Raw genomic sequence first — 11969 nt, 5'->3', positions numbered from 1 at the left:
GCTGTGACTTTGTGTGACCCTGCTTTGCAGGAGGAGTTGAGTAAAACAGTCTTTAAAGATGACGTAGCACCACGCAACAAAAATGCGTAGCTGCTTGCTTTGGCGATGAGGCTAAGCCCGCTCATCCTGCCTGTGTGGGCAGACCGGGCTGCAGCGATGGATGGACAGTGGGGACAAGAGCACCCCGCTGCGAGCCCGGGGACTGTTGTGGCTGTGCCAGGGGAAATGCTGTGGCTGTGGCTTGCTGCAGGGACCAGAGGGAGCTGATGTTTGTGCGCTGCTCGGTGATGGTGTGATTAGGGCTGGGAAGACACCCAGGCCGGGTTGGACGGGGCTTTGAGCAAGCTGGGCTGGGGGGAAGTGACCCTGCCCATGGCAGGGGGTTGGAACTAGATGAGCTTTAAGGACCCTTCCAACCCAAACCATTCTGTGATTCTAAGATGCTGTTTGTACTCTGTGCCGGGAGGTGAGCTGGTACGGTGTGAAATATTTCCACAGCTCAGGTGCAGGCGTGTTGCCCTTGCAGCGCTGTGACCCCGTTGGACCATTCTGGGCTGTCTGTTCCCTGGCACATCGCTTTCACAGTTATTGCATAGAATCATCAAATCACAGAATGGTTTGGGTGGAAGGGACCTTAAAGACCACCCAGTCCCACCCCCCTGCCCTGGGCAGGGCCACCTCCCCCCAGCCCAGGTTGCTCCCAGCCCCGTCCAACCCGGCCTTGAACACCTCCAGGGATGGGGCAGCCACAGCTTCTCGGGGCACCCTGCCCCAGGGGCTCACCACCCCCACAGCCAAGAATTTCTTCCCAATATCTCATCTCAATCTCCCCTCTGTCAGTGTCAAACCGTTCCCCCTCGTGCCATGGCTCCCCTCCCCAATCCAGAGTCCCTCCCCAGCTCTCCTGGAGCCCCTTTAGGCACTGGAAGGGGCTCAGAGGTCTCTGCGGAGCCTTCTCTTCTCCAGGCTGACCCCCCCACCTCTCCCAGCCTGTCCTCCCAGCAGAGGGGCTCCAGCCCTCCCAGCATCTCCGGGGCCCCCTCTGGCCCCGCTCCACCAGCCCCATGTCTCTCCTGTGCTGAGGGCTGAGGCCCCCTCCAGGCTCTCGGGGACGGAGCGGGGCTGTGGGCTGTTGCAGGCGGTGGTTGGGTCCCTACACGCTCGGCAGGGCAGGGCTGCAGCTCTTTGGGATGTGACTCATCCTTGAGGCTCATCCTGCTCCTCCTGCCTGCTCTGCGGGTGCCGCTCCCGCCTCCCTGCTGCCCACCGAGACCCTCACCACCATCGTCGTAGGCGAAGCTGCTCCGGTTGTCCTGTGCCGGTCTGTGCGGGGAAGGTGTTGGGGGCAAACGGGGTGGGCTGGCTGCAGCGAACTGGGAGGGGAGATGGAGGAGCCTTTGCAGAGCTCCTTCACTGCTTCTCAGTATGGATAGAGCCCGGCTCTGCTCTCTTCTGCCCTTTTGGCTCCCCGACGTGGGGGGGGGGTCCCTGGCAGGCTGGCGGTGCTGTTTGCCGGGGGCAGCCGGGCTGTCGGGGCGCGCGCGGGGCTGTGCCCGCAGAGGCAGGGCTAGGGCAAAGGTTTATGGTTGGACTCGATGATCTTCAAGGTCTTTTCCAACTGAAATGATTCTATGGTTGGCAGCGACGCGGGGCAGAGGTGGGGGGCGGAGGGTGCTGGGCGGGGGGGGTCAGGCTGGGGAAGGGGTCCCGGTTGGGCTGGGGACCGTGCCGTGCTGGTGTCACCCCCCAGGCTCACGGAGGCGGCAGACATGGGCGAGCCGGGGCTGATCTCAGCTCCTGGGTGTGCCGGGCTCCGCATGCCCACGTGGTGGCACGGGCAGCTGGGCCGCGGTGAGCACCCCCCTTCTGCTGGGCAGGGGGGGAACACACCTTGGGGCACAGACCGGGTGGCATCAGGGAGGACAGCCACCCCCAACCCGCATCTCCCCGGGGAGGTGGCGGCAGTGGGCAGGACCGTGGGATGTGGTGCTTTGGCATGGTGGGGGGGTGGCAAGACATGGGGGGCTGCCCCGGGGGGGGGGATACCGTGGGGTCCTGGGTGATGAAGTCCCATTCGCAGAGAGCCTGAGCTGTTCCCTGGTCCTCATGGACACCCGGGAGGAGGATGGGGCTGAGGCACCGCTGGAGGGATGTCCAATGTCTGAGGTGAGCGTGGGCGGAGGCTTGGGGGCTGCAGGCACCCCACAGATAACTGGGGCTGTGCCCCGGGAACTGCGGGACCCCCACAGGTTAGGGACCCCCATGGGTTGGGGGACCTTCACTGGTTGGGGACCTCCACGGGTGGAGGATGGGGATGCGGGTGCAGCCACCGGCGTCAGCGCAGGGATGGGACGGAGGGTTGCAGTCGGGCTGGCTGTGGCATGGAGGAGCCTGCAGCTTCCGTGGGGCTGGGGGACGGGGGGACACCCCGGCTCACCCCTCTCCTCCCGGTGCAGGCGCCGTGGGAGCAGCGCCCAGCGGGGCAGTGGACGGTGGCGGAGGTGGGCGCCTGGCTGGCGGCGCGCAGCGGGGCCGGGGAGCTGGCGGAGCTGGCACACCGGCACGCCGTCTCGGGCCGGGCACTGCTGCGGCTGACGGAGGGGACCCTGCGGCGTATGGGGGTGTCCCCGCGGAGCCGGCGCCGGGGGCTGCTGCGGGAGCTACTGCGGCTGCGGCTGCAGCAGGAGCTGGAGGAGCTGCTGAGCATCGTTGGGGGTGAGCATCCCCCCCACCGGGGCCATGGGATGAGGGCGGGCGCCCGCCGTGGCAATGCCACGGGGTGCGTGGGCTGGTGGTCCCTGGGCGGTCTCCATCACCTCTCTCCCCCAGAGTGAAGATGATGTCCCTGCAGATGTCCCGCAGACAGAGTGCTGACCCCACGGAAGGACAAAGCAGCCACTGGAACTGAGCACCTGAGGCAGGAGTGGTGCTGGAGGAACCCCTGAGGTCGCCATGGGACACTTGAGGTCACCATGTGCCCCCTGAAGAAGCCCAAACCTGGCCGGTGACACAGGGAGCAGTGGCCACCAGGCCCCGGGTGGCACAGACTGAGGGTGGCGGCCCCTCGTGCCACCCCACTTGGCTGGCCCACTGGCTCCAGTGGGGTCCCACTGCCTCTGGCAAGCTGGGGGGAGACCTACAGCCCCCCCAGGATCCTGCTGCAGCCACGGGGCAGCCCGGCCCCAGGAGGGACCCTCCAGGGACAGGGCACAGCGGCGCGTCCGTCTGTCCCTCCATGGGATGCCAGGACCGGTGTGGGGAGATGAGTTCCCAAATTGCTGCGCTGGGGAAATCCATCGTCCCGGTGGCCGGGGATGGCAGGAGGAGCGCAGAGCCTCAATAAACACCTTCCCGGTAATGACAGAGGGGTCCCCACTCCCAAATTTCTCTCCCCCCTGGCCCGGTACAGCCGGCACTAGGCAGGCTGTGAGCTGCGGGGGCACGATCCGTCCCCGGCACCTGATTCCCCAGGCAGGAAGGGGGGGTGAGCACTCCTTCCCCCTGTGTTACCCCCCCAGGCACCCTGAGTCTGGTGTGCTCCGAGGGGTCCCGGGGCTCCAGCCGGATCCTGTCCCCCCCTCCAAAGAGGGAGGGGGTCCAGGAGGGGGTGTCCATGGGCAAGGGGGTCTGGGGGGAGCAGGTTTGGGGTGACCCTGGGTGCAGGGCCGTGGTTGGGGGGTTGATGCCCATGGGGTGACTTTGGGATCCCCCCGAGGCAGCCCCGGATCAGCGGTGACCATGGCGGGGGGCCCGGGGACACAGCCCCCGAAAAAAGGCTGAGCACCCGAACAGTGTGCCCGTGCTGCCGCTCTGTCCCCTGCGGGAAGACGGTTTGCACAGGGAGACGTGCGGCCCCTTTAGCTCATCTCAATCTCCCCTCTCAGTGTCAAACTGTTCCCCCTGGTCCCACGGCTCCCCTCCCCGATCCAGAGTCCCTCCCCAGCTCTCCTGGAGCCCCTTTAGGCACTGGAAGGGGCTCGGAGGTCTGCGTGGAGCCCTCTCTTCTCCAGGCTGACCCCCCCACCTCTCCCAGCCTGTCCTCCCAGCAGAGGGGCTCCAGCCCTCCCAGCATCTCCCAACATCTGGCCCCGCTCCACCAGCTCCGTGTGCACACGTGTGTGTGCATGCATGTGTACATGCGCATATGTGTCTCTGTGTGTCTTTACACGTTTGCATGTGTGTGCACTGCCCTCCTGCTGTGGGCTCTTTGCTGGACCCTCGGGCCACTCCGACACGCGTGAGCCCCCATTCCCGGGGGGACGCGGAGCACCCTCTCCCTTCCTCCCCTCTGCCCCCCACCCCAAACCTCGCCTCCCCCCCGCCCCGTGGCTCCCCACCGCAGGGAGCTGACTTGAGCATGGCCGACGAGCAGCCGTCCCCGTCCCTTCCCTCCCCTATACCCGGGCTATGGGTCTGGCTGCCCTATACCCTTCCACTAGAGAGGCAGGAGGAGGCACCGAGCATCTCCATCCCCTCGTTGGGACCTGCCATGCGCTCCCTTCCCCGCTCCTCGCCACATCCCGAGCTGCCCTGCGTCCGCCTCCCGCGTCGGGGTGTCGATGGGGCTGCCCTCCTGCGATTCCAAAGGGAATCGGCCCGACCTCCCCTGGGCTGGGGAAAAGGGCGATGAACATTTGGAAGAAGCCTTCGAGAGCCCCCTCGGGCTGTTGAAGACCCCCCCATCCTCATTAATTGCCAACGGGGGAGGCTGTGGGTCTGCAGCCGTGACCTCGGCACAGGCTCCGGCACATTCAGAGGAAATTTCTCTCTTCCCCTCTGGCTCGGGCTCAGCTCGGCTGCCGCTCCCTTTCTCAGAAATCAGAGCCCTTCTGGGAGAGGGCACAGGCGGCCCATGGAACCGAAACTGCTCATGTGCTTTTCAGGCAAAAAAACTCATTTCTCTCTTCAGAGAATTATCTAGGATGGAAGGGACCTCTAAGGTCATCGAGTCCAACCATCAGCCCAGCACTGCCCAGCCCACCACCAACCCACGTCCCTCAGCACCACGGCTGCCCCTCTGTTAAACCCCTCCAGGGACGGCGACTCCACCACTGCCCTGGGCAGCCTCTGCCAGTGCTTCACAACCCTTTCGGGGAAGGAATTTCTCCTAATATCATAGAATAATAGAATGGTTTAGGTTAGAAGGGACCCTGAAGATCATCGAGTTCCCACCCCCTGCCACGGGCAGGGACACCTCCCCCCAGCCCAGGTTGCCCACGGCCACGTCCAGCCTGGCCTTGAACACCTCCAGGGATGGGGCCTCAACAGCCTCTCTGGGCCACCTGCGCCAGTGCCTCACCACCCTCACAGGGAAAAACTTCACAGAATCACGGAGTTTCAGAGTTGGACGGGACCTCTCGAGATCACCCAGCCCCACTCCCCTGCCACAGCAGGACTGCCCAGAGCACATCCCTCAGCACTGCATCCAGGCGGGTCTGGAAACTCTCCAGAGAAGGGCACTCCCCCCCTCCCTGGGCAGCTGTGCCCGTGCTCTGCCACCCGAACCGGAAAGAAGAGTTTCCGTGTATTTGAACGGAGCTTCTTCCTAATGTTCAATCTGAACCTGCCCTCTTCCAGTTTAAAGCCATTCCCCCTCCTCCTATCGCTACATGCCCCAGTAAAAAGTCCTTCCCCAGCTCTCCTGTAGGCCCCTTTAGGGACTGGAAGGCCGCAAGAAGGTCTCCCTGGAGCCTTCTCTTCTCCAGGCTGAACTGCCCCAACTCTCTCAGCCTCTCCTCATAGGAGAGGTGCTCCAGCCCTCAGATCATCCTCGTGGCCCTCCTCTGGACACGCTCCAGCAGGTCCATGTCCTTCTTCTGTTGGGGCCTCCCAAGCTGGATGCAGTACTCCAGGTGGGGTCTCATGAGAGCGGAGTAGAGGGGCAGAATCCCCTCCCTTGACCTGCTGCCCACACTTCTGATGCAGCCCAGGGTACGGTTGGCCTTCTGGGCTGCGATCGCACACTCTGGCTCATGTTGAGCTTCTCATCAATCAGCACCCCCAGGGCCTTCTCCTCAGGGCTGCTCTCCAGCCATTCCCCGCCCAGCCTGGAGTTGGGCTTGGGATACCCATCCTAAACTTCCCCTGGTGCAACTTGAGGCCGTTCCCTCTTGTCTTCTCAGGTAGAGTTGATTTTCCAAACCCCTCAGCCACATGGAGGATGCCAAGAGGCACCACTTTGACAGGAACTCCTGCAGGAACCAGAGGGCCGGGGGCTCCCAGCGCTCCTACAGCCCCTGGGACCAGTGCCTGCGGGGCTGGAGCATCTCCTGCAGGGGCACCCAGAGGGATGCAGCGAAGCACCCGCTGCTGCCAGGGCCTGACCCACGCATGGCCAAGCCTGGAGTGAGAGGCAGGTGGCCCCGGGGCAGCCGGCCAGAGCCACTCTTCCGCGGAGGCAGAGGGACCCCTCTCTGCTGCCGAGAGCTCTCCCTGCGGTAGCTGAGCCCCCCCGGGGCCGCCCCGAGTGGCTGCGGTGTGAAAGTGGGACAATCCGCGTGGAGCAGAGGGGACGTGGGCTCGTTGGGATGAGGATGGGTAAACCCTGCCAGGCTGGTGGACTGGGGGATGCAAAGGGGAACACTGGGGAGAGGGCACTGGTGATGCAGGGATGGGGAAAGGAGGATTTGGGGTGGATTTGATGGACAGACTATCCTGTGGATGAGGAATTGGCTGGGCGGTCACATCCAGAGAGTAGTGGTCAACAGCCCAATGTCCGGATGGAGATTGGTGACAATTGGTGTCCTTCAGGGGTCTGTGCTGGGACCAGCACTGTTCAATATCTCCATCAATGACATGGACAGTGAGGGCACACTCAGCAGGTCTGTGGGCGACACCAAGCTGAGCGGGGCAGTGATATGCCAGAACGGTGGGATGCCATCCCGAGGGACCGGCACAGGCTGGAGAAATGGCCCCGTGTGATCCTCCTGAGGGCCAACCAGGCCAAGTGCAGCATCCTGCACCCGGGGGGGGGGGGCAGTTCCCGGTGCCAGCACAGGCTGGGGATGGAGGGGTGGAGAGCAGCCCTGCCGAGAGGGGCTCGGGGGTGCGGGGGGGCAAAGCTGGCCAGGAGCCGGCACCGTGCACTGGCAGTCCAGCGAGCCCCGGGCATCCCGGGCTGCATCCCCAGCAGCGTGGCCAGCAGGGCCAGGGGGGGTTGTGCCCCTCTGCTGCGCTCTGCTCTGCTCTGGGGAGACCCCCCCGCAGTGCTGCCTCCAGCTCGGGGGCCTCAGCACAGGAGAGACATGGAGCTGGTGGAGCGGGGCCAGAGGGGGCCCCGGAGATGCTGGGAGGGCTGGAGCCCCTCTGCTGGGAGGACAGGCTGGGAGAGGTGGGGGGGTCAGCCTGGAGAAGAGAAGGCTCCGCGCAGACCTTATAGCAGCCTTCCAGTCTCTGAAGAGCGCCTACAAGAAAGATGAGGACAGACTTTAGCAGGGCCTGTTGCAACAGGACAAGGGGTGATGGCTTTAAACTGAAAGAGGGGAGATTCAGACTGGATATTAGGAAGTCTCTTGTGGGGGTGGTGAGCCCCTGGCGCAGGGTGCCCCGAGGAGCTGTGGCTGCCCCATCCCTGGAGGTGTTCAAGGCCGGGTTGGACGGGGCTGGGAGCAACCTGGGCTGGGGGGAGGTGGCCCTGCCCGGGGCAGGGGGGACACTGGATGGTCTTTAAGGTCCCTTCCAACCCAAACCTTTCTGTGTCTTCACGACTCGGGGGTAAGAGGAGCAGGTCAGGGGGTTCCAGCCATGACCCCCAGCCCCGCTCAGCCTCTGACGCCCATCACCCAATGGCCACTGGCAGCAGCTTTGCCATCACCCCGCCACTGCTGGACGGGCGCCCCGGGGCACCACTGTGCAGAGCCCGGGAGAGGTTTTGGGAACCCGGTGTTGGTTCCCCGGGGGGCTGCCGCTGCTTTCGGAGGCTCTGGGCTCAGCTCCAGCGCAGGCGACAGCAGCCAATTTCAGTTTCACACTATTTACAGACAATGGTCTGATTTCCAGGAAGGCAGAAGCCGTCCTCCCTGCCTGTAAACAGGAAGCATCGACCCACCAAAGATACGGTGGGGGATATAAAGGGGGTTTTGGGGAGCTGCCGAGCACCCCAGGCAGAAGGTAGGATCTCGCCGATGCACCGGGAGCCGGGGAGCAGCCCAGAGCCGGGAGCTCGATCGTCTTCCGCTTCATATTTCGGTGTTCTCCCATCTCTCGAGATGTGCTGGGGGGGGGGCGAAAAGGGGGTTTTAGGGCAGCGGAGGAATGGTGCGTGCCCTGAGCGTGGGCTGGGGGAAGCAGGCTGGGCTGGCCAGACTCTTGGAAGAAGCCCAAGGAGGCTGCAAGGGGCACGCTGGGGGAGGTAGGGGGGGTCAGAGCAGGAGCATCTGGGGGGGATTTAGGGGGATTCGGGCTGATTTCCGCAGCGGTGCAGAGCCGGGCTCCAAGTGCTGGCAGCGGGGCTGCACAGGGAGGGAGCTGCCGGCAGCTCTGGGGACGAGATCCCGGGCTGGGAATCACTTGCCTTGGCCAGGATTTGTTCGCTCCGGCCAGCGCTGAGCCCACCCAGCCCCACGGTGGGTCAGGATGAGTGCGCTCGGCCGAAGTCCAGCCGTGGCGGCGGGGAGGGGCAGCGCTGTGCCTGATCCTGCACCCCGATGCCACCCACTCGCCTGCTCTGGGGACAGGGGACGGCGATGGGATGTGTCAGAGCGGGACTGCAGAGCCAAAGGGGAGGCGGGACGGCAAGCCGAAACGGGTCATTTGGGGGACACCATGGGTAACGACCTTTCCCGTGGCACGCTCTCTGCCAGCGTTGACGGGGGGTGCGGAAGCGGTGGGTGCCGGGGTGCGGACCCCGGGCTGGCGGCGCAGGCAGCTTGGGTGGTGGTGCTGCCTCTCGCCCGTCTCGTTAGGGAGCGTGGCGGCACTGGGGTAACGAGCAGCATTTGTGGGACTTCCTGGTCCGTCCCCAAGCCTAGGGGGAGCACTTTTCCTTTTCCTTTCCATGGATCCTCGGTGACAAGTGGTGTTCCCCAGCGCTCGGTACGGGGCCAGTCCCCCTTAATATCGTTATCAATGACCTCGATTCGTGGGGATCGAGTGCCTCCTCAGCAAGTTTGCAGAGGACACCAAGGATCACTGGGGCAGTGACCGTCCCCCTGTGCTCTGCACTGGTGAGGCCCCACCGCCAGTGCTGTGCTCAGTTCTGGGCCCCTCATCACACGACAGACATTGAGGTGTTGGAGCGTGTCCAGAGAAGGGCAGCGGAGCTGTGAGGGGTCTGGAGCACACGTCTGGTGAGGGGCGGCTGAGGGCCCTGGGGGTGTTCAGCCTGGAGAAGAGGAGGCTGAGGGGAGACCTTCTCGCTCCCTACAGCGCCATGAAAAGAGGGGGGAGCGAGGGGGGGCGGTCTCTGCTCCCCAGGAACAGGCGATGGGACAGGAGGGAACGGCCTCAAGTTGCACCAGGGGGGGTTTAGGGTGGTGATTAGGAAAAATGTCCTCATGGAAAGGGTTGTCAAGCACTGGCAGAGGCTGCCTGGGGCTGTGGTGGAGTCGCCATCCCTGGAGGGGTTCAACAGAGGGTCAGCCGTGGTGCTGAGGGACGTGGGTTGGTGGTGGGCTGGGCAGTGCTGGGCTGATGGTTGGACTTGATGATGTCTAAGGTTTTATCCAACGTAAATGACTGCGATTCAGTGGTTCTACGGCTGAGCCTGGCCAGAGAGCACAGACGTCTGCACAGCCTGGGTGCCTGGAGCTGGGATTTTTCCATGGTCTCCAGGCTTTGCTCTCACGGATCAGCCGACTGCCCATCCTTCAGCCTGCTCTCCACCCTTCCACACTCCCCCCTGGGAAAGCAGGCGTGAGCCCCGCACCTTCCCTCGCTGGTGGCTGCAGGGTGGTGCAGCAGGGCAGGGTTTGAAGGTCAGCAGGGAGTAGGGCACCGGAGGATCCTTTTTAATCAGATTGAGCTCTGACTTCACGTCCAGGCTTGGTCTTCCTCCCCGCGATGATGCTATGGTGTGCAAGTGTTCAGCCCTGTCCTGAGTTGCTCCTGGAAGAGACTCTGAAGGCAGGAGATCCGTGCTTTGCCAACTGGGCTAACATACACAACGGGTGTGTGGGTTTAGGTCCCAGGGGAAACCCTAGTGTGGCCACCACCCCAAAAAGGCCCTGATGAGCCTTTGCTGGCTGGGCAGTTGTCGCTGGTGGAGAAGGGATGGCCCCCACCACTCCCGGCAATGAATCCTCTGCGTTGATGGGTTGCCGTCTCCTGACTGTCTCGATTTCTCCTTTAGGATTTTGGGCCTTTCCTTCCTGGTGTTTTTCCTCCTGAATTGCTGAGGTGGTCTCCATCTTCTTCTTAACACACCATCCTTGCCTACCGGGCCGGCCGTGTGACAGCGTGCTGTCTCCATTGAGCTGGGGACCTTGCCTGGCTGCGTCCTCTGCAAAGTCAAGTGTCTGACCAAAAAGAGCATCTGCTGTGAGGTGAGGTGAGTCAGACCCCAAATCCATTGAGCGTATTGCCTAAATCTTCACTGACTTTAAAGGAAAAGCTGAGAAACCCTCCAGAGCGTTTTCCCCAGGGGAACTGGGGAAAGGCTCTGAAAGGGTCCAAGAGCCCCGTCATAAGCACTGTGGATCGATACTGGTCTTGGAAAGGATCAGTGAGAGTTCTGTGTCATTGGTGGGATGAGATCTCAATGCATAAGATGGTTTTGGGCACTGAATAAACCTCCACAGTATCCAACTGAACTGAGAGAAAGAAAATTATGAGGTTTGTATGATAGTGTAAAAAAAAAAAAAAAAGTGTAGAATAGAATCATAGAATAGTTTTGGTGGGAAGGGACCTATAAAGGCCATCTAGTCCACCCCCTGCCCTGGGCAGGGCCACCTCCCCCCAGCCCAGGTTGCTCCCAGCCCCGTCCAACCCGGCCTTGAACACCTCCAGGGATGGGGCAGCCACAGCTTCTCGGGGCACCCTGCGCCAGGGGCTCACCGCCCCCACAGGGAAGAATTTCTTCCCAATATCTCACCTAAATCTCCCCTCTTCCAGTGTCAGACTGTTCCCCCCTTGTGCCACGGCTCCCCTCCCTGATCCAGAGTCCCCTCCCAGCTCTCCTGGAGCCCCTTTAGGCACTGGAAGGGGCTCGGAGGTCTGCGCGGAGCCTTCTCTTCTCCAGGCTGACCCCCCCACCTCTCCCAGCCTGTCCTCCCAGCAGAGGGGCTCCAGCCCTCCCAGCATCTCCGGGGCCCCCTCTGGCCCCGCTCCAACAGCTCCATGTCTCTCCTGTGCTGAGGCCCCCGAGCTGGAGGCAGCACTGCGGGGGGGTCTCCCCAGAGCAGAGCAGAGCAGAGCGCAGCAGAGGGGCACAACCCCCCCTGGCCCTGCTGGCCACGCTGCTGGGGATGCAGCCCGGGATGTCGGGGGCTCGCTGGGCTGCCAGTGCACGCTGCCGGCTCCTGGCCAGCTTTCCCCCCCAGCACCCCTGAGCCCTTCTCCTTGGGGCTGCTCTCCATCCCGCCACCCCCAGCCTGTGCTGGCACCGGGGGCTGCCCCCTTCCCCGGGTGCAGGACGCTGCGCTTGGCCTGGTTGGCTCTCAGGACGTTCACACAGGCAAAGTCACGTGTAAAGGCACATGTACAGTGAGCGTCGGCTCCATTGAGGTTACCAGTCAAGGACCTCCCCAATGCAGATTGGAGACAATGCCAAAGACCCCAAATCTCCAGTCACTAATGATGAGCCAAGAGGATGCGCCCGGCACATCTCTGGATAGGGACAACCTGGATCGCCAGCAGTGTGCGATCGCAGTCCAGAAGGCCAACCGCACCCTGGGCTGCATCAGAAGTGTGGCCAGCAGGTCAAGGGAGGGGATTCTGCGCCTCTGCTCTGCTCTGGGGAGACCCCACCTGGAGTACTGCCTCCAGCTCGGGAGGTCCCAACAGAAGAAGGACATGGAACTGCTGGAGCATGT

General features: G+C 63.4%; 1 protein-coding gene across 1 annotated transcript; it reads left to right on the top strand.

Moving 5' to 3' along the window:
* The first annotated feature begins 1797 nt into the window (after positions 1-1797).
* LOC309669882 (protein aveugle-like) lies at positions 1798-3298 on the top strand. Its single transcript, XM_082480679.1, has 4 exons — positions 1798-1851; positions 2081-2166; positions 2457-2715; positions 2830-3298. The coding sequence occupies exons 1-4, from the start codon at positions 1818-1820 to the stop codon at positions 2832-2834; spliced, it is 384 nt and encodes a 127-aa protein (XP_082336805.1). The 5' UTR covers positions 1798-1817; the 3' UTR covers positions 2835-3298.
* Positions 3299-11969: the final 8671 nt, after the last annotated feature.

Source organism: Vanellus vanellus (assembly GCF_965231255.1).
Source record: "Vanellus vanellus genome assembly, chromosome: 3".
Classification (NCBI taxonomy): domain Eukaryota; kingdom Metazoa; phylum Chordata; class Aves; order Charadriiformes; family Charadriidae; genus Vanellus; species Vanellus vanellus.
Note: the sequence above shows the minus strand (reverse complement) of the source record. Positions and strands in the feature narration are given on the sequence as shown.